The 22,075-nt window shown below is 53.4% G+C and overlaps 1 protein-coding gene across 1 annotated transcript; it reads left to right on the forward strand.

Moving 5' to 3' along the window:
- The first annotated feature begins 9,482 nt into the window (after nucleotides 1-9,482).
- Nucleotides 9,483-17,628, forward strand: CALM3 (calmodulin 3). The gene is made up of 6 exons (XM_027618998.1): nucleotides 9,483-9,699; nucleotides 14,117-14,147; nucleotides 16,517-16,660; nucleotides 16,830-16,936; nucleotides 17,170-17,305; nucleotides 17,451-17,628. The coding sequence occupies exons 1-6, from the start codon at nucleotides 9,697-9,699 to the stop codon at nucleotides 17,477-17,479; spliced, it is 450 nt and encodes a 149-aa protein (XP_027474799.1). The 5' UTR covers nucleotides 9,483-9,696; the 3' UTR covers nucleotides 17,480-17,628.
- Nucleotides 17,629-22,075: the final 4,447 nt, after the last annotated feature.

Here is a 22,075-nt window from a genome sequence, read left to right on the forward strand (position 1 = left end):
GTCATTTGGGGAGAGGGTATCTCTTTGGGGGAGGGTATTTAAGGATCCCTAGGCTGGACCTGCCTTTTATTGGGTGACTTACCAAAGACCTCTGGATAACTCAGTGGGTAATTCTGGAGGCAGAATAGCACCAAGGCCAAGGTCTCAGCCTTCAGGGCCAAATAGGCCAGCATCCAAAATCCCAGCTTTGTCACTGTCTGCGTATCCTTGGTCCATCGTAACCTCAGTTTCCTCATCTGCAAAATGGGAATCAAAAGAATATCCAGTGGAGTGGGGGGAGTCAGGTGAAGCCTGCAGAACCAGGTGTATGGACCAGAGTAGGATCCAGAACAAGACCCAGAATCGGTGTGGCTGGCAGGTGCCTCAGGCCCGCTGTGGCCGGCGTCTATTTCCATCAGTGCCAGAGCCACTCCCTGCCCCTGTGGGCACACAGCTGCTACAACTGGGTCACCCAGGCTCACAGTCCCCGTCCCCATCAGAACTGCCCACAGGCTGGGACTGGCACAATGTGAATGGAATAAACCACATCAGTATAACCCAGAACAACACATGCCCCAAGGCAGAACACACAGTGAGCTCACCGAGTACAAAGCTGATTGCTGAGAGAGCTGGTGCCTGTGACACCCTTTCTATTTTTTTTTGAAGATTTTTTTTATTTACTTGACAGAGAGAGACACATAGCGAGAGAGGGAACACAAGCAGGGGGAGTGGGAGAGGGAGACTCCAACTCCCCGCTAAGCAGGGAGCCTGATGCGGGGCTCAATCCCGGGACCCTGAGATCATGACCTGAGCCAAAGGCAGACACTTATCCAACTGAGCCACACAGGCTCTGTGACACCCTGTGACACCCTTTCTGGAAAGGAATAGCAGGTAGCGGAAATCCGTGCAAACGGTCTTGTGCATGGCAGCCTAAGGGTCACAGACCTGCATGGGGAACCCTGGAGGCATCTTCACTGGACATAGTCCCTGCCACTTGTGCTCGGGAAGAGAGGGTCATAAAGGGATTGAGATTAGGTTGTCCTACGTTTCTGGGTGAAAAAGATATGATGAGGGTTACGATTTACATAAAGACAGAAAGGCACTGGGACACCTGGGTGGCTCAGTTGGTTGAGCGTCTGCCTTCGGCTCAAGTCATGATCCCAGTGCCCTGGGATCGAGTCCCGCATCAGGCTCCTTGCTCAGCAGGGAGCCTGCTTCTCCCTCTGCCTGCAGCTCCCCCTGCTTGTACCCTTGCTCACGCTCTCTCTCTCCAACAAATAAATAAAATCTTAAAAAAAAAAAAAAGACAGAAAGGCACTAACGAGAGCCCTGACTCTGAAGAGCTCTGTACATCCGAGGATCCTGTGGTTTAGACTGGCTGGTTCTGGAGCAGCAGTCTGTGCAAAAATGAAGTCCTCTGAAGTTAGTAGATGAAGGTTTGGTGAGAACCGATAGGTACACAGTACCAGGAGCATCTCCCCACAGATTCCTTGTTAATTCCAAAAGGAAAAAGACTAAAGTCACAGCGAGAAACGTCACCACCACCAGTAACAGGACAAACTGATAAGATGCAATGAGGACACAGAGTTATTTCTAGGATATTTCTTTTTAAAAAAATGTATCAGCTGAATCTGGTCATGAGAAAACATCAGGCAAACCCCAATTGATAGACATGCTACAAAGTAACTGACATAACATTTTCTTTTTTTTTTTAAAGATTTTATTTATTTGACAGAGAGAGAAAGACAGTGAGAGAAGGAACACAAGCAGGGGGAGTGGGAGAGGGAGAAGCAGGCTTCCCGCCGAGCAGGGAGCCCGATGCGGGGCTCGGTCCCAGGACCCCGAGATCATGACCTGAGCCGAAGGCAGACGCTCAACGACTGAGCCACCCAGGCGCCCCTGACATAACATTTTCAGAACTGTCAATTTCATAAAACACAAAGAAAGACTGAGGAACTGCTCCAAAATAAGCAATGTGGCAGTTAAATGGAATAGGTGATTCTGGTTGGAGAACGAAAGAAAGAAAGAGAGGGAGAGAGACAGAGAGGAAGGAAGGAAGGAAGGAAGGAAGGAAGGAAGGAAGGAAGGAAGGAAGAAAATGTTTCTTTTCCTATAAAGGACAGTGCTGGCACAATTGGCAAACTTTGAAGGGGCCTGTAGGTTAGATCATTGTATCAGTGTTGAGTTTTCTGATTTTGATCATTGCACTGTGATTCGATAGGTCTTTGTTCTTAGGAAATTCACATTTAAGTATCTAGAGGTAAAGTGGCCATGAGGTCGCCAACGTATTCTCAAATGATTCAGAAAAAAATCTTTTAAGATTTTATTTATTTATTTGAGAGAGAGAGGGGTGGGGGAGAGCACAGAGGCAGAGGGAGAAGCAGGATCCCCGCTGAGCAGGCAGTCTGATGCAGGGCTTGATCCCAGGACCCTGGGATCATGACCTGAGCCGAAGGTAGACGCTTAACCAACTGAGCCATCCAGGAGCCCCCAGAAAATGTTATATGTAAACATATATATGGATAATAGTGCCTTATCTAATCAGTTCTCAGCTACTCATTTTAGCATTCCAGCTGCGGCAAAGAATATTTGACATTCATCGAATCTCATTTCCTCTTCTTGGTAAAACAGCTAGTTATGTTCTCCAGCCTCTCCTGCAGTTATATCTGGCCACGGAGCTGGGTTCTGGCCCATGGACTGCAACTAAAACACATGCTCTGCATCCAGGACAATTCACCCACATGGTCCTCAGTGTTCTTTCTTCACCCAAGTTCTGGCTGGACAATGGATCCAGAAGAGAATTCTGAGTGTTCAGGGGACAACAGAATCCGAAAAGAAAAGGAAACTGGGTCCCTGAAGGCTATCTGCGTAAAAGGAACTAACACATTACACATTGTGTGGATGAAATATACACACTTTCCTTGTGTGAGATTTGGGAGCTTATTTGTTACAACAGTTTACATCACTCACTGTAACTAGTGCACCTTCTTAGTGACAAGAGTAAGTGCCCTTCTTCCTCATTTTCTCTTTTCTTGTTGTTTTTTTTTTTAAGATTTTATTTATTTGTGAGAGAGAGACAGAGAGCTCGAGCAGAAGGTGGGGGGAGGTGGACCAGATGGGGAGGGAAAGGGACAAGCAGACTCTGCACTGAGCAGGGAGCCTGATGCGGAACTTGATCCCAGGACCCTGAGATCATGACATGAGCAGAAACCAAGAGTCAGACGCTCAACCGACTGAGCCACCCAGGAGCCTCTCATTTTCTCCTTTCTGCCAGTGGGGAAGTTGCAACAGCTGTAGCAGCTGTTTGGATGCAGACATGGAAGACACATGTGGAGGATGGCAGGGCCAAGCCACCAGCCCTGGATGACCTCACAGAGCAACACTAGTGCTGGATCAACTGCAGGAAATGACTACAAGTCATTTTAAGAGAAAGGTGAGGTTTGAAGAAATTGCTTTGGGAGAAAAGCTTGGGGGAAAGAATAGAAATGTGTAAAGAGAAGGGGATTAAGAATGTTTTTCCATGTGATGGACAACTTACTCTCCTCCTCTTTTTCCTCCAGAATTTTCAAAGAAAAAAATCTAGACTTTTCCACATGGCAGAAATTTCCCCCACCACACACCCCTCTCTCTTGCTAAACCAGCCTTGGTTTTGTCCCGTTACTAAGTAACAGCATGCTCAAGGAAGGTGAGTTTTGCCCCAAAAAGTGAACCCTGATTGGTCTGAGCCTTGTTCCTGTTTGCTAGTGATTGGTTTTAGGAGTGATCCTGTGACCCATTTTGGGCCAGTGAAACTTGAAGGGATTTGGGAGCAAGGTTTATTTTCTCTGATAAAAACAGACAAACAAACAAACAAACAAACAAAAACAGAAGAGCCCTACTCCTTTTCATCCTGACTTGTGGTACTATCTTGGGAAGTAATGTCTGGAGCTATAGCAGCCACCTTGCACCATGAAGCAAAGAGCCTGAAAGTAGGAAACACTGAGGATATCAGACTAGATGCAGAAAAAGAGTCTGGGTCCTTAGTTACATCATTGAGCTACTGAACCAGTCCTGGGCTGACCCTGCCTCCTGATCTTCTATTATATCAGATACTGATTTTAAAATAAAAACTTAATCTGATACAAAAATTAAAGATGGGTGACCAATTGTGACCATTTAGGGATACATGGAGCAATCACAAAAATAGAATGCGAAGAGGTAGAGTTAGAAAAACGATCATCAGTAACAATGAGCACCTCAGAGCCCAGATCTGGTTTCTAACATTCTCCAATAAAAGGAGCCTCCTTGGAGAAATGGCTGATTCTAGGACTGCAGCAAGAAATGTACAAAGTGAGCCTGGGATATCTTATAGTGCCAGAAAGTAAAAATGTGCCAACACACACACACACACACACACACACACATACACGATGAGTGGATGCCAAAGGGACACAGAAGGCAACTGAAAGAGCTCCCAGTAGTCAAAGCTGGAACAATTTGAGCAAGAAAATAAATAATGTAGTATTTTATTATAAGACATAGTATAAAATAAATATCCATAAGTCCACAGTGATATAAATAAAATGATTGAATAAGTAAACAAATAGGGGAGAACGTACAGATTTCTTGGGTGGACTATATGTTCCAAAAATGTATGTAGATGTTACCCTCTCAAGGAGATGGAGCATAACTCTCTACTTCTTAGGTATAGACTATGCAGAGTGACTTCCTTCCAAAGAGTACAGTGTGGAGAGGGAGGGGAAAAACAGTAACTTTATAGGGGAGAAATCTGATGAACAACCATTTCAGCCAGGTGCTCATCAATAGTGATAAATCATGTACCCTTCTTATGATGTGATGAGAATGACCCTAATCCCAGTCTCATCGTGAGAAACATCAGAAAACACCAACAGAGGGCTGTTCTACAAAAGGCCTGACCAGTACTCCTCAAAACTGTCAAGGTAATCAAAACCAAGAAAATCTGAGACACCATCATGCCGAGAGGAGGCTAATGACATGATGAGTAAAAGTGATGTGATCCTGGAACAGAAAAAGGACATTAGAGGGGCACCTGGGTGGCTCAGTCATTAAGTGTCTGCCTCCGGCTCAGGTCATGATCCCAGGGTCCTGGGATTGAACCTTGCATCAGGCTCCCTGCTCTGTGGGAAGCCTTCTTCTCCCTCTCACTCTCCCCCTGCTTGTGTTCCTTCTCTCGCTGTGTCAATCTCTGTCAAATAAATAAATAAAATCTTAAAAAAAAAATACAGAGGAAAGAATGGGATACTAAAAAATACACATAACCTAAAAGAAGGCAAGAAAATAGGAACAAATAGCAGATGGATCAAATAGAAATTGTACAGCAAGATGGCAAACTTCAAACTATGATTAATCACATTAAATATAAATGAACTAAACACTCCGATCAAAATACAGAGATTGTCAGGCTGGATAAAAAAGCAAGACCCAACTATATGCTGTTCACAAGAAACACACTCTACATATAAAGATAGAGTCACATCAAAAGTAAAAGGGTAGAAAAAAATTTACCATGCAAACAGAAAATATAAGAACCTAGAGTGTTTATATTGAGATCAGACCAACTAGATTTCAAAATAAGGAATAATATCAAAAATAAAGAAAATCACTTCATACTTATGAAATCATTTGTCAGGAAGACATAACAATCATAAATGTAGATGTACCAAATAACAGGGTTTCAAGATACATGAAGCAACGTTTGACAGGTCTAGACGGGAAAATAAACAAAATCACAATTACAGTTGGAAGTGTTAACACTGCTTTCTCAGTAGTTGCTAGAATAAGTAGGCAAAAAACAGTAAAGACATAGAAGACTTGAGCAACACTATCACCCAATTTTACATAATCGACATTTATAGACTATTCCACACAACAGCCACATTCTTTCCAAGTGCCCATAGAATATTAACCAATATATGCCATATATTGGTGGCCCATAAAACAAGTCTCAATAAAGTTCAAAGGACTGAAAAGTATATTCTCTGATCATCATGGAATTAAATTAGAAATCAATGACAAGATACATGGGAAAACCCCAAATATTTGAAAATTACACACAATAATAAATAATCTAGAGATCAAAGAAGAAATCACAAGGGAAATTAAGAAACATCTTGAACTCAATAAAACTAAAAGGCAACATGCCAAAATTTGGGGGATGCAACTAAAGCAGTACTTAGAGGGAAATGTAATTTTAAATGCTTATCTTAGACAAAAACCTACCATGGATTGGAAGTATAATGTAGTAGTTATGAGCATGGAACCTGAAACCAGTCTGTTTGGTTCATATACTGTTTCTATTACTACCTAGCTGTATGACCTTAAGCAAATAACTTCTCTGTGCCTCAGTTTCTTCATCTTTGGGACAGAGATTATAAATGTATTATAATAGTACCTACCTCAGAGCAGTGCTGACAATAGAAATATAATGCAAGCCACATGTGTTATATTAGGTATTCTAGGACACACATTAAAAAAGTAAAACAAGGGGCACCTGGGTGGCTCAGTCGTTCAGCATCTGCCTTCAGCTCAGGTCATGATCCCAGTGTCCTGGGATCGAGCCCCGCATCAGGCTCCCTGCTCAGCGGGAAGCCTGCTTCTCCCTCTCCCACTCCCCCTGCTTGTGTTCCCTCTCCCACTGTGTCTCTCTCTGTCAAATAAATAAATGAAATCTTAAATGAAATAAAATAATAAAAAAATTAAACAAAACAAAATAAAATAAAATAAAACGAGGTCGGGAGGCCAGAAGGGGGAGCTCCCACTCCCTACCACTCCAATTGCAGACCCCAAAAGGAAGAGAGTACTTTGCATTCCCAGCAGGCAGAAGCTTCCCTCACAACAGCCCCAGGGAGGGAGAAAGATTCTCTCCTGCCTAGCAACAGCCCAGCCAATGAGAGCGGTCACAACTCAGCCAATGAACAGCTTCAACACTTCAAACTCCCAGATTAGTCCAACGGACCTCTGGTTTGGTTTCTCGTTTTGTTTTGTTTTTTGTTTTTTTCTTTTTGCTGGACCTTTGGTTTATAACAACCCCTCTCCAACCTGCCCCCCTTCCTCTGTAAAAGAGTGCTCCTCTCCTTTGTTCACAGAATGAGCCTAAAAGGCAAGGAAGATTGGGGAATGTAGTTTCTATTTGGGGTGGCAAAGTGCCCAGCTACACTTCCATTACTCTTTTTTTTTTTTTTTTTAAGATTTTATTTATTTGACACAGAGAGAGTGACAGCAAGAGAGGGAACACAAGCAGGGGGAGGGGAAGAGGGAGAAGCAGGCTTCCTGCGTAACAGGGAGCCCGATGCGGGGCTCGGTCCCAGGACCCTGGGATCATGACCTGAGCTGAAGGCAGAAGCTTAACGACTGAGCCACCCAGGCGCCCCTACACTTCTATTACTCTTGAAGAGAGGGAGAATGGATCATCGAAGACAAATCCAATCTCTCTCACTGGTAGTGTAATGGCGTTTAGGAGTGTGGACTTTTCAGTCAAATTGCTTGGGCTCAAATCCTGACTCTACCCCCTTGACCACGGGCAAGCGACTTGATTCTGTTCTTGGTCAAGCCTTCATATCTCTCTGGTCTCATTTAACTCCAGTGGCAACGCAACAGTTTCATCAAATGAAAAAAATGGAAGTAACAAATCCATAGAGAGGCTGAGAATTAAACGAGCTAATGAACACGAAGTGCTTGGAACGGTTCGTGGAACAGAGTAAGTGCTGAAAGACGTTACTTGTAGTATATTTGCTATTTCATAACCCCAAGTAATTCAGGAATTAAGATCTGCCTGGTAGAAATTCAGAGTCAAGAGAAAGAGAGGAGGAGAGAGCATGAGCATGCCCTCATTTCGCTTATTTGTTCAGCAAATGTTGACTGGGGTCCTTGGCCTTCTGTTTCATGGCCAGTGCTGATGACCAAGACAGAGTTTAGCCCAGCTCACAGCCATCAGGAATTCTTTGGATGCAAGTGATAAAAACTGAACTCAAACTAGTTTGGGATAAGAGGGAAATTTTAATAGTTTGTGTACTCAAAGTCCTGCATGATGGTGTGCAGCTGGCCTCGAGAGTACTGGAACCAGTGAAGTAAATGCCAAAGGGACTCTCACTCCATCTCTTACTTGCTTCTCCCTGGTGCCAGTTTTATTTTCTCCTCCAGAAGTGGGAAAATGGCCACAGACAGCTCTGGGCCTATTCCTTCAAAGCCTCACCACCCACAAAGAAAAGACTTTTTTAAAAAAATATATTTTATTTTTAAGTAATCTCTACACCCAACGTGGGACTTGAACTCATAACCCCAAGGTCAAGTGTCATATGCTCTGATTGAACCAGCCAGGCACCCCCATAATGAAAAGGCTTCTTGCCCCCAGACTCCAGATCCAAAAACCGAGGGAAGGACTCTCATTGATTCAACCTACATTCTGTGCCAGGTGGGACATAAGGAACGGCCCAGCTTGACTCACTTGCCCATTCCTCGGCCAATGATAGGGGGATGAGGGGCGGGGCACATAAAGGAATGGCAGCTCCTATTCTAAACAAAAGAAGGTTGTTTCTGAGCGCCAGTAAACAGTTTTCAGCTAACCTTCGCATTATTTTTCCTCCTACGGCTGGAACATTGCAACGAGAAGTGCAAGAATCAGGTGGGTCTAGGAGATACCAGAATGGCTGGGAAGTACGGTCTCCCCAGCCCAGCCCAAGACAGGTCCATGCATACAGGAGGCGCCCCACTCATGCTTATTGAATGAATGAATGAGTGCCCTGTTCCCAAAGGCTGTCTTGTGACCGCCCCAATTTCATAGACTCTGAGCTGATCAAGCGTGAAGTGGGGGTAAGGGTCCCGCACACCTATGGAGTGCGTCTCAGGGCGCAGACACCTGCCCCCACAGGTGGAACCTTTACTGGAAGAGGAGAACCTTGAAGACCCCGCCACCTCGTAGGGCCCAGATGGGGGCGGGGCTTCCAGACCCCAGAATTTTGGATTGCACCATCTTCCATCTGTTAGAGGGGAGAGCCGAGATAGTCCTTCTGTATCTTCCGCCCCCCCTTTTACCTCTCCCTGGCCACCAAGACGATGTATTTGCGTCTCTAACAGCCACCCAGCCTCTCCCTTCGCCTCGTTACACCTCACGGCTCCCCGCAGGCACACACTTCAAGCTTCCCCACCACCACCACGCAGTGGCTCGCCCCAGTTTGACGCATTGCAGGGAAGGCCGGACCAATCGGCACCGCGCTCTCATTTCCGCCATGGCCCGGGCCCAATAGCGGCGCGGCTCACACAGGGACGCGTCACGCGCCGCCGACCGGTGCCCCTCCGCCGGGGAGGCGAGTAGAGAGGACGCAGGGGGGCGGAGCGCGCGGCAACGGAAAGTAGTCCCGCGGCGGGTGCACGCGCGCGCGCGCGCGCGGCCGGAGGCAAAGCCCGGCTCTGTGTGGGGCGGGCGCGAGAGATCCGCGGGCGCGTCGGTGCGGAGAGGGGCGCGGAGGGATCCGCGGGAGCCGCAGTGCGGCGGCACGCGGGCAGGGCGGGGCGGGGCCGGGCGAGGCGGGGCGCGCGCGCGGCGGCCGTTGAAGGACCGTTGGGGCGGGAGGCGGCGGCGGCGGCGCGCGCTGCGGGTAGTGAGTGTGGAGGCGCGGACGCGCGGCGGAGCTCGAGCTGCAGCTGCTGCCGCCGCCGGAGGAACCTTGATCCCCGCGCTCCGGACACCCCGGCCTCGCCATGGTAAGTGAGGCTTGGGGGAGCCGCCCAGGCTGGGGGTTCTGAGGCGGGCACGGCGGGGCAGGATTCCTGAGGGGGCAAGCGGACCCAGCATAGGGGGTGTCGGGGCCCCGGCGAGCGCCCCTGGACCCCTCTCGGCCCCCCTGTCGGGGGCATTCAAACCCCAGAGCGGGATGTTTGGATCCCAAAAGAGGGTTAGGGGCTTCAAAAGCCACTTTTAATACCAGGTGAGGTGCTTAGATCCCAAAATGGGCACCCGAACTCTCAAAGGGGGCATCTGAACCCAGGATGGGGCATCTGGACCCTCAGAGGGGGCGTTTGGACCCCAAGAAGGGCTTTTGGACGCAAGGTGGGCCATTGGGTCCCTGAGGTGGGGTGTTTGGACCCCTTGGGGGGGCGAGGTAAGAAGCAATGGCCGGGGAAGGGGGTATTCGGGCCCTAATGAACACTTTGGATCCTAAAAGGATGCGGGGAAGGGAGATCAGAGGAAGGCCAGGCTGCCGGGGCGCTCCCGATGGGTGGGGAGAGGGGCAGGGATGGGGGTGACTTCTGCAGATCAGACCCCGGAGGGGAGGGGGGCGGTTCTCGGAAGACCAGCATTGCAGAGGAAGGAGGAGGAGGGTGAGGTGCAAGCTTGGGGGAGGAAGAGCCAGGGGTGGGTGGCAGTGGAGGTTAGAAGATGTTCTGGGAGCCTGCAGGGACTGAAAAGGATTGGGGTCGGGGAGGTGGTTAAGAGGGAATGGCAAGGCTGGTGCTTGGCAGTGATGGGGGAGCAGGAGGCCTCGTGGTTGGTTTGGGGGGCGGCCAGAAAAGGTTCTGAGGTTACTAGTGGGTTGAGGCTGTTGAACTAGAGAGGCTTGTTTTCATGGGAGGGGGCTGGGGCGGAGTGTTGTGTTGGGTCCATGAGAAGGTGGGGGTAGGAGAGGAGCCTGGCTTGGGTGGTGGGAGGTGAGGTGGAAGGAGGCCTGGGGAGGGGGGTGTCGGAGGAGAAAATGAATGGCAGCCAAGGTGGGCCTAGATTTGATTTGGAGGTGGATGTGGGCAGCTCCCTGGAAGTCTCCAGGGAAAGACCAGGACAAAGACTGTTCAGTCTAGATGGGGAGTGGGCTGCAGAGGCCGAAGGGAGTGGCCACACGGTCCCCCTTCCCCAGGAAGAATGGCTGGGCAGGAGGCACCCCGGCAGTGGGAGCAGGTGGGCGGAGTTGTTTGGGCCCCTATTGCGCACTGAAGCCGCATGAAATGGGGGTGGGGGACCAAAGTTTGGGATGCATCAAACGAGCCAGCCTTTTAAGCCTAGAATCTCACTCCCTCGCTGCCCCTTTCAGACCGAGAGAGCTGCTTTTTCCAAACAGGAGTGCTGGTTTTCTTGTGGGCTCCAGCTCCGTGCACTGTTGTGCGTCTCCTCACTTGTGCCAAATGACAGTGCAGTACAGTGTGGCGTCGGTGACAATCGGATGCCTGTTCCCGTGGCCTCGGGGTTGGGGGCTGCAGAGCTTGAACAGAGAGGACCTCCAGAGGGACCCCGTCATCTGCCCGAGGGCCACTTGTTCCGTTCGGGGCCCCTCACTGGGTGCCTCTGTTAATTCACACAGCTGGAGCTTTGAGAGAAACCCAGCAGACTAGTTCTTTCCTGCGCCCTGCCACCCACAACACGCACAGCCCCCCCAGGCTCAGCTTCGGAACCGTGCGCAGCCCTCCTCCCTGGCAAGGCTGGGGAGAACAAGCAGCCGCTGCTGTGGATCAGATCTCATACTTGCTGACACAGACCTGGTAGCTCCGGTTGCCACTACCCCATTTTCCCCCAGTACGACCTCGCTGAAGGGGCCCTCAAGTACTTACTGGCCGGTGCCAAGAGGCCCCCCACCTCCCACATAGGACCTGAGCTTTGGCCGCAGCTAGTTTCTCTTCCCACTCGTAATCCGCAAGGTATGGGTGGGACAAGTCCCTGGTAACTGGCCTTGGACTTTGGCCTTGAGCACTGTGGCTCCTCCTTGGCCCGGGTGAGGGGCCCTGGCCTTGGTTTCTGATCTCATCTAACACTGCTCTCTGGCATTGGCTGGGGGCTGGGTCAGGGCAGAGAAATAATACCCTCTTCCCTCCCCCACCCCAGGGGTTTTTTTCTTGTCCAGCCCCTTGCTGGAGCTGAAGGAAGATGAGGGGTAAGGAAGCAGGAGACCAGCTGGGTTATTTTGGAGACAGTTTTGGTGAAAGCGGAAAATCTTCAGATTTGGAAAGGGAAGAAATCCCGGGAAGGGGTCCCCGGCGAGGACAGTTTCTTGGGTGATCAGTTCTGTGGCCATGCTTTGAGGCCTATAGCTCGGAGCTGGGACCTTTGCTTCTCCACCCCAGGGCGGGGGGGGGGGGGTGGAGGGGGAGGAGAGGGTCTCCTAACCAGGAGGAGGCAGAGCCACGCCTGTTTGCAGCAGCCCCGCGTGGCCGTGTGGCATGCCTCCTCCGTGCCTGCCAGCCTGTCGGCCGGGAGTGGCAGCCACGGGCCTTCAGAGCCACTCCTGAGCCCGCGGGGCCACCTGTCCCAGCCCCCGATGGTGCTGCCCAAAGGGGGGAACAGTTGGGCTCCTTGCGGAGTGGGGCGGTAGGGGTGGGAAGGGCCCCGATAGGGCTGGCTCCTTCCATTCTGGGCCAGGCCGAGCAGCAGATGGAATAGCAGCCCTCCTCCCCACGCTGTCCCTCTGCCCTCGGTTCTTTCTCTTCCCTCTGCCCTGGCGTTGCCTGGCCTTCGTAACCAGAAGCCCATCCTGTCTTCTCACTTTCCCCCAGCAGCTTCCTCGGGTGTCACAACCAGGCTTCTTGGCCCGTGGGAGCCAAGGGAAGCAGCCAGAGCAGGGGGCTCATGGGCCAGAGCTCCCAGCTTGGCGTTTAGAGCCCAGCAGCCCGACGTCTTGTTCGAAGGCAATGCAGAAGCGTCTCCATTTGGCCTCGTAACCTCCCCTTTAGACTTTGGCCTTTTCCAGAATGTGCGTGTGTGGTGTTTTTCCTTCTCTACCTTCCTTCTTCCTTCCTCTCCTAGCCCTCTCTCTTCTGTCATCATCACTTCGATTTCCCCTCCCCTCTGCCTTTTTGGGGCTTGGCCTCAAGTTCCTTTTCCCTTAGATTAAAAAAAAAAAAAAAAAAAAAGGTAAAGGACATTTTAGACCAGTTCTTATGTGACCGATTCTTAGTATTTGGGACGGGGTGGGGGTGGGAGGGTCACTGCTAGCTTCCAGTGGAAGCTCTGGAACCACTGTGCAGACAGTTTGCACTAGTTTTGAGGGCTCTCTCAGCCTCAAGGCTACAGCCCTGCCATAGATGTGCAGCCCCTTTTCCCTGATTGCAAAAGGGAGTAAAGGAGGGGGCGGTTGTCTGGGCACCAGGCAGGGTGGTGCCCTCTTGGCAGCATTTGCCAAAACCAAGGAAAATTCCTGCATTTGGGGCCTAGAGCTTAAATGTTGGGACTCGTCCCCCCTCCCCCCTGCCCAGCTCCTCCGGAGGACACCAGTGTGACACCAGTGCCAAAAAAGCTATTCTGTGCCTCTCCCCTCCCCCACCCCCACCCCCAAACCCCGCATGCAGCAAGGGCTGCCTGCCACCAACAGGCCAGTCCCCAGAGTGGCCAGGGCTGGAAGGGGTTAAAAACTGCAGCGAAGCCGGGGAAGCTGACTTCAGTCCTCCAGCCTTTGCCGCCATTGCTGCTGCTCACTGCGGTCCCCTCCCCGACACTGGCCCTTCCTGCCCCAAAGAAACAGAACAGAACGGTGCCCTGTGCCTGCCCTGTGGGCAGGGAGGGGCGGAGCGGCTGCCTCTGGCCTGACCAGGGTTCTTTCGAGTACCCGGGGCAATTCAGAGCTACCAGTTAGGAGAATTCTTGCCGGCTGCGTCCACTGTGCTTGGACCTGCTGCCTCCAAATAGGTGACACAGAAACTAGCAAAGAGCCCCAGACATCTTCCGTCCGTCCTACCCAGGGACTGGCCTGCTTCAGTTTGGAGCCTTCCAGAGCTGCTTGATTAGGCCTCTAGGGCAACTGCTCCCTTCACTCAGCCTCTGGGGCTCTCAGCGGTGGAGACACGGACCCGTGCTGTGCGGGCGCAGCTGGGCTGGGGCAGGCTGTCTCCCCACCCACTGTGGCTCCCAAGGCCTGGGTCAGGATTGGAAGCCCTTGGGTCTGGGCAACTTAATTGGGCCCCGTGGCAGGCAGGCCTGGGTTTCTGGTCCATTTTCGTCCCCAGCTTCCTGAATCACCAGACTTTCTCCCAGAGCCTGGCTCTCCTGCAGACCCTGACCCTGGCATGCACCCCTTTTGCCCAGGTGCATGGGATGCCCTGTGGAGCCAGCCTCACCAGACGGGGCTGGGCTGAGCCGGCAGGATGTGTGGACCACGGCTGGCGAGCCTGGTGACTGACTCTCTCCTTCTTGCTTTTCCAGGCTGACCAGCTGACTGAGGAGCAGATCGCAGGTGAGCTTGCCTACCCCCCTCCTCCTCCTCCACCTCCACCTCCTCCACCTCCTGCTCCTGCTCCTGCTCCTGCTCCTGCCTTGGGAAGGCCCCTGCATCCCCAGCCAAATCTTACTCCGGCCGGGAGTGGCATCTGACAGATGAACTCATGTGGCCCCTACCTCAGTTAATGCTGGGCCTTGTGCTTAGAACATTGGGAACCGTGGATAAGAGCACACTGCGCCCCAGTAGCACCAAACCCCCAAGGTCCTGAGCCAGGCATTTACCAGATGCCAAAACTGTGTTCCTCTCCTGGCCGTGGGTCACCGGGGGCCTTTCGTTGCTCAGTGACTGCAGGGTGAACCCGGCGCTCTGTCCCAGCTTCTGCCAGTTGGGCTCTGAAGGTGAGCCTCCCCGTGGGGCTGCGGAGCTCCTGTCCCACTTTAGGAGCCACCCAGGAGATGGCTTGTCACTCCCACCTCTGCACTTGCCTGTGCTTTGCACTCCCCTTTGCACGTGCTCGCAGTCACTTTCCTTTGCCAGAAATGACTCCCCCCCCCGCCGCCCAGCTCCTTGCACGAGCAGTTCCTTCCCATCATCTGGGCCTCCGCTCGGATGTCACCTTGGAGAGGCCTTCCCTAACTCCCCGGCCCCGACAGACAGGCTTCCTTTACCCTCTGTCCTGTCACTCTGTGTGTTTCCTTCGTGGCCTTTCTCACTATCTGGAAGTATTTTATGTCTTCACCTACTGTATCTCCTGTCACTAGATGTGAGCTCCTTGAGTTGGGGGCTTTGTTTTTTGTTGGTCCCTGCTGTACCTTCAGTGCCTGGAATACAGAAAAATACTCCGTAAATTTTTGTTGGCCAAATAAATGAATAAAGGAATGGTTGTGTATCCCCCAGTAAGCCAGAAGAAATCCTGGAATCCCATCTAATTCATTGTTGTAGCCACCTGGCCCCTCCGCCCCAGAAAGGTCACCGCTACAGGAACCGTCCTGTGATTCGGTGGGCTTCTCAGTCCCCCTCTCCCAAGACTGTGAGCTGCTGAGGAGGGAAACCAGCTCCCAGTTTCTCTCCATAGTCAGGGGCCAGCACAAAGCAGACAGGAGGAAGGATTCACGGAGTGGGCCCCGGGCCCCGGCAGCTGCCCCAGCCCCAGCTTTGCTGTCACATCCGACGGGCTGCGTGACAAGTATTGAATACTCCTCCGCATCTGAAGCGGGACGAGGCAGGAGCGGACTTGCTTCTGTCCTCTCCTCCCTCCCCCACCCCCCAGCGCACGGGCACACCTTCGGTTTCTAAACTCTGGCCCCCCGGTGGCCATGGAAACCCACCGAGGAAAGCTGGAGCGCCAGCTCGTTGTTCAGTGATCAGGAGCTCAAGGTGCCCCTGTGACCCACTCCGCGTCCTCCACGAGTACACCCAGGCCCCAGCACGGGGAGGTCCCGGCATCCCCAAGGAGACGCCTCTCCCTGTGACCCAGAGGCTCGGGGACACAGCTTCTCGGCTGTGTGTGTGTCTCCCACTGCACCTGCCACCCACACCCCGGCTCTGCCCTCATGTGACACAAACACGGACTCCACTCTCCACCCTGTCCCCATTAGCAAACTGCCCACCACCTCACCCCAGCCCACACTCCCCGGGAATAGGCTGCCAGGCATCTGTTCTCTGAGGGTTTGGGGGTAGGGAGCACCAGGCGCCAAAATGGGCCCCGTGGGAGGGCCACAGCCACGTGCTTCTCTCCCCGCGCCCGACGCGTCCCCAGCTGTGGCCTTCCCACTCGGCGCCACTAGCTCTTCATCCAGCTTGGCAGCCGTCCCGCCTCCTTCCACCCCCCCCCACCTACCCGCGCGCCGCGCGCCAGCCGCGCTCTGCCGCTGCGCACCCCCGCACCCCACCGCACGCGGCCACCCGGCTCCTCCTCTGGAAGCCGGCCGCTTTGGCTGAGGGAGCTGGGCTGGGAGTACCACTGAAGGCCTTCGCAGCCTCCCTTTCCCGTCCTAGCCAGGTGACCTTGGCTGGCAGACCTCAGATGGAGATTTCTCTTGGCTCTTGCCCACCCCATGACATTAGTCCATTTCATCACTGGAGGGAGAGGTCGAAGCCAGGGACCAGCAAGAAATGTAGAACTCTCTGAGGACAGCTCTCAGCCTGCTTCCCTTCTGTGCTCACCGAGCCAGGTTGGCCCCACAGGTGGCTTCCCTTGACACAGAGTAGGTGCTTAGTGAAAGTTGACCGAAGGAAGGAAGGGGTCTGTCCTGAGCGCCGAAGCGGGGGGCCTGGAGTGGAAGTCTTGTTCTGGCTCCTTCCGACAGGACTCCCTTTACCTTCTCTCACAGAGGGCTTTCCTTGTGGCCCTTGACCTCTGATTCCTTCCCTCTCTTACCCAGAGTTCAAGGAGGCCTTCTCCCTCTTTGACAAGGATGGAGATGGAACTATCACCACCAAGGAGTTGGGGACAGTGATGAGATCCCTGGGACAAAACCCCACCGAAGCAGAGCTACAGGACATGATCAATGAGGTGGATGCCGATGGTGAGCCCCACGGAGCGGGCGTGCGGGGGCTCTGTTCTCGGTTGCGTCTCGTGACCACCGGGAGCCGTGCTCGGGGTGACGGACCAGCCCGTTAACCTCCTCTGCCAGGGCTCTGGGGTGGTCTCCCAGGCTCCAGGCCGAGAGCATTCCCGACTCCCCCACCTTCCAGGGAATGGGACCATTGACTTCCCGGAGTTCCTGACCATGATGGCCAGAAAGATGAAGGATACAGACAGCGAGGAGGAGATCCGAGAGGCGTTCCGTGTCTTTGACAAGGTGGGCAGTTGTTTGCCAGAGTGGCTCAGGGACTCCGGCGGAGGGACAGAGCTGGGGGGGGGGGGTCCTTCCCCAAGGCCTGGGTTCCAGTGCCAGCGCCATTGCCCCGCAACCTCAGGAGGGCCCCTTTCCCTGCCTGCTGCCGCTCCCACCCAGCCCCGCCCCCAGCCCCGCCCCCAGCCCCGCCCCCAGCGGAGCCTCCCACTCGAGCCTTTCCCTGTCCCCACCCCCAGGACGGCAACGGCTACATCAGCGCTGCCGAGCTGCGTCACGTAATGACGAACCTGGGCGAGAAGCTGACCGATGAGGAGGTGGACGAGATGATCAGAGAGGCCGACATCGATGGAGACGGCCAGGTCAATTATGAAGGTGAGCGGCCGCCGGGGCCCCGTCTCCCTGGCCGCAAGCGCGAGTCGCGGCGTCAGGAACGAGCCCCAGGTCCCTCGTGTCCGGGAGGGCGGCTGGCCCGGCCCGCTCGCCGGCTGACCTACTCCTTCTCTCTTCCGCTTCACAGAGTTTGTACAGATGATGACTGCCAAGTGAAGGCCCCTGGGCAGCTGGTGATGCCCATTCTCGTGATCTCTCTCTCCTCGCGCGCGCGCTCTCTTCAACACTCCCCTGCGTTCCCCGGTTCTAGCAAACACCAGTTGATTGACTGAGAATCTGATAAAGCAACAAAAGATTTGTCCCAAGCTGCATGATTGCTCTTTCTCCCCCCTCGAGTCTCCTCCCATGCCCCTCATCTCTTCCTTCTGCCCTCCCCACTTCCGTTCACATCTTCCAAGGCCTGATGCATTCATAAGATGAAGCCCCCTTCCCCTTAGGGGAGCCTCTGCCCTCCTCCTCCAGCCCGGGTGGCTCTCCTCTGTTTTGGTTTGTTTCCTTTCGTGTGTCATCTTATTTTGGGTGCTGGGGTGGCTGCCAGCCCTGTCCCAGGACCTGCGAGGGAGGGGTGAGGCCTCGCCCAGGCAGAAGAGCATTATGCCTTTTGCTGTTGCATGCAACCAGCCCTGTGATTCTGTGTGCACATCCCAGCAACCTTTTGGGGCAGGGGTGCCAACAGAGGCATTCCAGAAGGACCGGGGGGATTTGAGGAGTTGTGGTGTTGACTGGATATGGTCCAGGACGGGGTCGAGGGGCAAGGGAGTCTTGGAAGCTGGCATTCTTTTTACCACTGGAGGGGGCCGACTCACGGAAGGGGACGCATAGAGCGAACACCACTCAGGTCCCACTGGCTGCTATTCTGAAACCATCTGATTGACTTCCTGAGGTTGGGCTGGGTGGGGGCTGCTCAACTGGTCACTCTACAAATTATACGTGCCCATGTTTCTAAAGTGATCTCGAGCTGTTCTGTAAATACCTGGTGCTAACGTCCCAGCCGCTCCGCCGTGACGCACCTGCCCGCCCGCACCGAGGTCCCCTCGTTGGAGCGGATGTGGGGATGTTGCTTTGTCATGTACAGGTTATCCTTTGGTTTTTTTCTTCATGCCCCTTAAAACTGATCCTGTCAAAAAAACGATACCGGGCTAGCTGAAGGGTGGGTGAGGGAAGGTGAGCCCCGCCATGCTCTCAAGAGAACATACCTGCAATAAAACAGTCTTGTGGGCTAGCTGCCCGGGGGACTGGCGGCCGAGGGCAGCTCTGCTCCCTGGTCAGCCAGCCCCTCCCGCTTCTCCGTGGTGACTCGGTTGGCTCCTTTAACACCCGTGCTGTCTCTGTGCCCTCTCTCCCCTCGCCCGCCTGCCTGCCCCCCCCACCCCCCCAGCGGAGAGCATGATCCGTGACCTTGCTTCTGATTTTCGCCTCTGGGACAAGTAAGTCAATGTGGGCAGTTCGGTCGTCTGGATTTTTCTTTTCCTTTTTCTGTTCGTTTCATCTTGCCCCACCCCCCCACCCCCACCCAGGTTGTTCAAGTGGCTTCTCCTGGGACCTGCCCAGCTTTGAGAATCTCCTCATCCACCCTCTGGCACCCAGCCTCCGGGGGAGGGGAGGGGAGGGACGGGCCGTAGTGGGAGACCCAGCCAAGAGCTGAGGGTAAGGGCAGGTAGGCGTGAGGCTGTGGACATTTTCGGAGTGTTTTGGTTTTGGTTTTCTTCCTTTCTTTTTTGTTTTTTTGTTTTTTTTTTTTTAAACCGGGCAATATTGTGTTCAGTTCAAGCTGTGAAGAAAAATATATATCAATGTTTTCCAATAAAATACAGTGACTACCTGATGTGGCTCCTCCCCTCTTGTCTCTGTTTCTGAGCCTGCTCCCTGCGTGAGCCCTGCAGCCCGGCCCTGAGAGAGCCTTTCCTGCATGCTCGCCCCGGAGCCTTGTCCTGGTCATGGCAGCCAAGAGGGGACCTCTGAGCTGAACTTGTGATCCCAGCCAGATTTCATGGTCCCTGAGGGCAGGATGCTGATGTGGCCATGCAGCCCGTCAGCCTTGGGGCCGGGGGGTGGGGTGGTGGGGAGCACAGAAGCTCAGAGACCAGCGTGTCTGTCACATGAATGAGTGCGCCACGAGGACTGGCTGGTCCAGGGCCACGAGAGCAGCCCACTGAGCTGAGACCTGAAGGCTGAGCACTCACACAGTGGGAGGGAGGGGTGTCATCCAGAGGAAAAGCAAGAAGGCAGACCCTAGGGGTGAGACCCGGGTCAGGGACTCTCCGGGTGCTCTGGGGAAGGGGTGACATTCACTGAATGAGTCAATGTCAGTCAAGCGCCCTGCACGCCCTGGGGACCTGAGCTCACAGAGCTTTAGTGAACTCCCCGGAGAGGGCACGGAGAGGGCACGGGACGGGACGGGGGAGATTTGAGACAAAAAACCCAAAACATTTGCAAACTACAGAAAGTCCCCTCTCTACCACAAGTGGGGATGTGAAGAAGAAAGGCCTGGGGGCCAGTGGTTCTGTAGGGACGGCATAGAATCCTTGGGGGCTTTTCCCAAAATAGAGCCCCGCCCCCAACTGCAAATCCCATCCCCTCACCCGTTCAGGGGTGCAGGGAATGACGGATGCTGACTAACTTGTGACCTCACACGCGACCACAGCGGCTGGGCTGGTGGAAGCAGAGCCCGAATCCAGTGGAATAAAAAAAAAAAAAAAAAAAAAAAAAAAACTTGCTTTCACCGTGGGGTACAGCAAGCACTGTTCGGTCTTTACTGGAGGCTCCCACGCCGCGGGCGCACCTCTCAGCCTCCGTGCCAGTGAGTCCTGCAAGCAACCATCTGGGCTGGACGCTGTGAATGCACACTAGGAAACTGAGGCCCAGAAGAGTGAAGAGACTACTCCAGGGTTATTGAGGCAAACCTCAAAAGTGGCAGGGCTGGAATTTGAACCAGAGCTGACCCCAAGCAGTCCACACTCTCAGCTTCCCGCCCTTAGACTTTTAAAACTGACTTCAGGGGCGCCTGGGTGGGTGGCTCAGTCGTTAAGTGCCTGCCTTCGGCTCAGGTCATGATCCCAGGGTGCTGGGATTGAGCCCCCGCATCGGGCTCCCTGCTCAGCGGGGAAGCCTGCTTCTCCCTCTCCCACTCCCCCTGCTTGTGTTCCCTCTCATTGTGTCCCTGTCTGTCAAATAAATGAATAGAATCTTTAAAAAATAAATAAATAAATAATAAATAAAACTGACTTCAGGCAGGCCAGAGCCAGAGCCTAAGCCAGTGGGAGGGGTAGGCTGAGTCTGGGGCCACAGTGGTCAGGTCTAAGATGGGAGTTGCCCTCTGAGCTGCCAGGACCCCTGTGGAAAATTCTAGTCTCGTGGTTGAGAGATAGACAAGTTCTGGTGACCCACAGAACTGGGCTCCGAGCCCCACATGAGCACTCGCTCTGGTGAGTCTGTGCGCTCCCTAACCCTCAAGGTCTACCTCTGCCACCCCCCTCCTTGATGACCTTGGGGCGGTGATTTCATTTCTCTGGGCCTCAGTTTACAGGTCTGCAAAATGGAGATGAATAATGACCCTATAGGAGGAAGATCATAAAAATATCCACTTCAGAGGGCTGTGCCAACCACTTTCCAGACCTGTCTCATTCGGTTGCCATGCAGGCCATGGAGGGTGCGCATAGGCATGAAATAAGTATCGAGATCTGACAGTAAAGAACTGGGGGCCCCGGGCAGGTAAAGACTCTTGTACCACACTTCCTGGCAGTGGCTGAGCTGGGTCTCAAAACCCCAGATAGTTCGGATCCCAAACGCCCCACGCTGCCTGCGTGACTCTAGCTCCTATCATTAGTTTCCCCCCTTGGGCCCTATGTTTTGAAAGACTTTTACTCCTGGACAGGCTGCCTTATTAAATAATCATGACTTCTCTTTCCCATGCTTTATTAATCAAAGACACATAGACGGCACTCAGAGCTTCTAATGGACGTGGGGCAGGTCCTGAGGGAGTGGACTCCAGCCCAGAGCAGGATGCTGAGAGTGGGGATCATTTCCAGTTCCAGCTCTCGGGTCACTGGACCAGCTCACACTTGTCCTTAGCGGGCGACTAGCCGAGGGACACAGCGGGAGGTGCCCTACCCAGGGCCCCCTCCCTTCCCCCGCCCCAGGGTAGTGGCCGCTGGGACCACTTCTAAATGTCACTCCTCGTGTGACCAGCAGGTGGGGCGGTGACTACAGAAGGCCCCGGAGAGCTGCCACTCCTGGGGACCTGCCAGTGTGTGTGTGTGTGTGTGTGTGCGCGTGCGTGCGCTTGAGTCCCATCTGTGGGCTGGGCCCAGTTCTAGGAAGTCCAAAATGAATAAAACAAAGTGATAAATGCACAAAGTCTCCTTCGCTTCCTGACGCCCACTCCATGCTAGGCAGGCCCCTCGGCTATGCTCTCAGCACATATCCCAGCTCGCAAATTTGTATTTTTTTTCTGCTTATTGGAATACTTAGTTCTGTGATTATTAAGTTGTCATCCAACTGGAATGTGAGTGAGAGAGGGCCAAGGCCATGTCAGTCCCTGCTGTATGGCCAGCAGGTACAGAACAGCCTTGGGCCCCCGGGGCAGATTCCAGGGAATTGTTGAGTTAATGAATGAGTAAGAGGCTAGGAGGCCAGAGTCAGATCCGGGAGCACGGTTCCTGGGCTCACCTTCTTCCAATCCTCTGTCCCGCCCAGCCATCCCCCCTCCAGGAAGCCCTCCCTGATGTCCCCTCAGATTGCACCCCACCCCAC

The sequence above is a fragment of the Zalophus californianus genome, chromosome 17, assembly GCF_009762305.2.
Source record: "Zalophus californianus isolate mZalCal1 chromosome 17, mZalCal1.pri.v2, whole genome shotgun sequence".
Lineage (NCBI taxonomy): Eukaryota > Metazoa > Chordata > Mammalia > Carnivora > Otariidae > Zalophus > Zalophus californianus.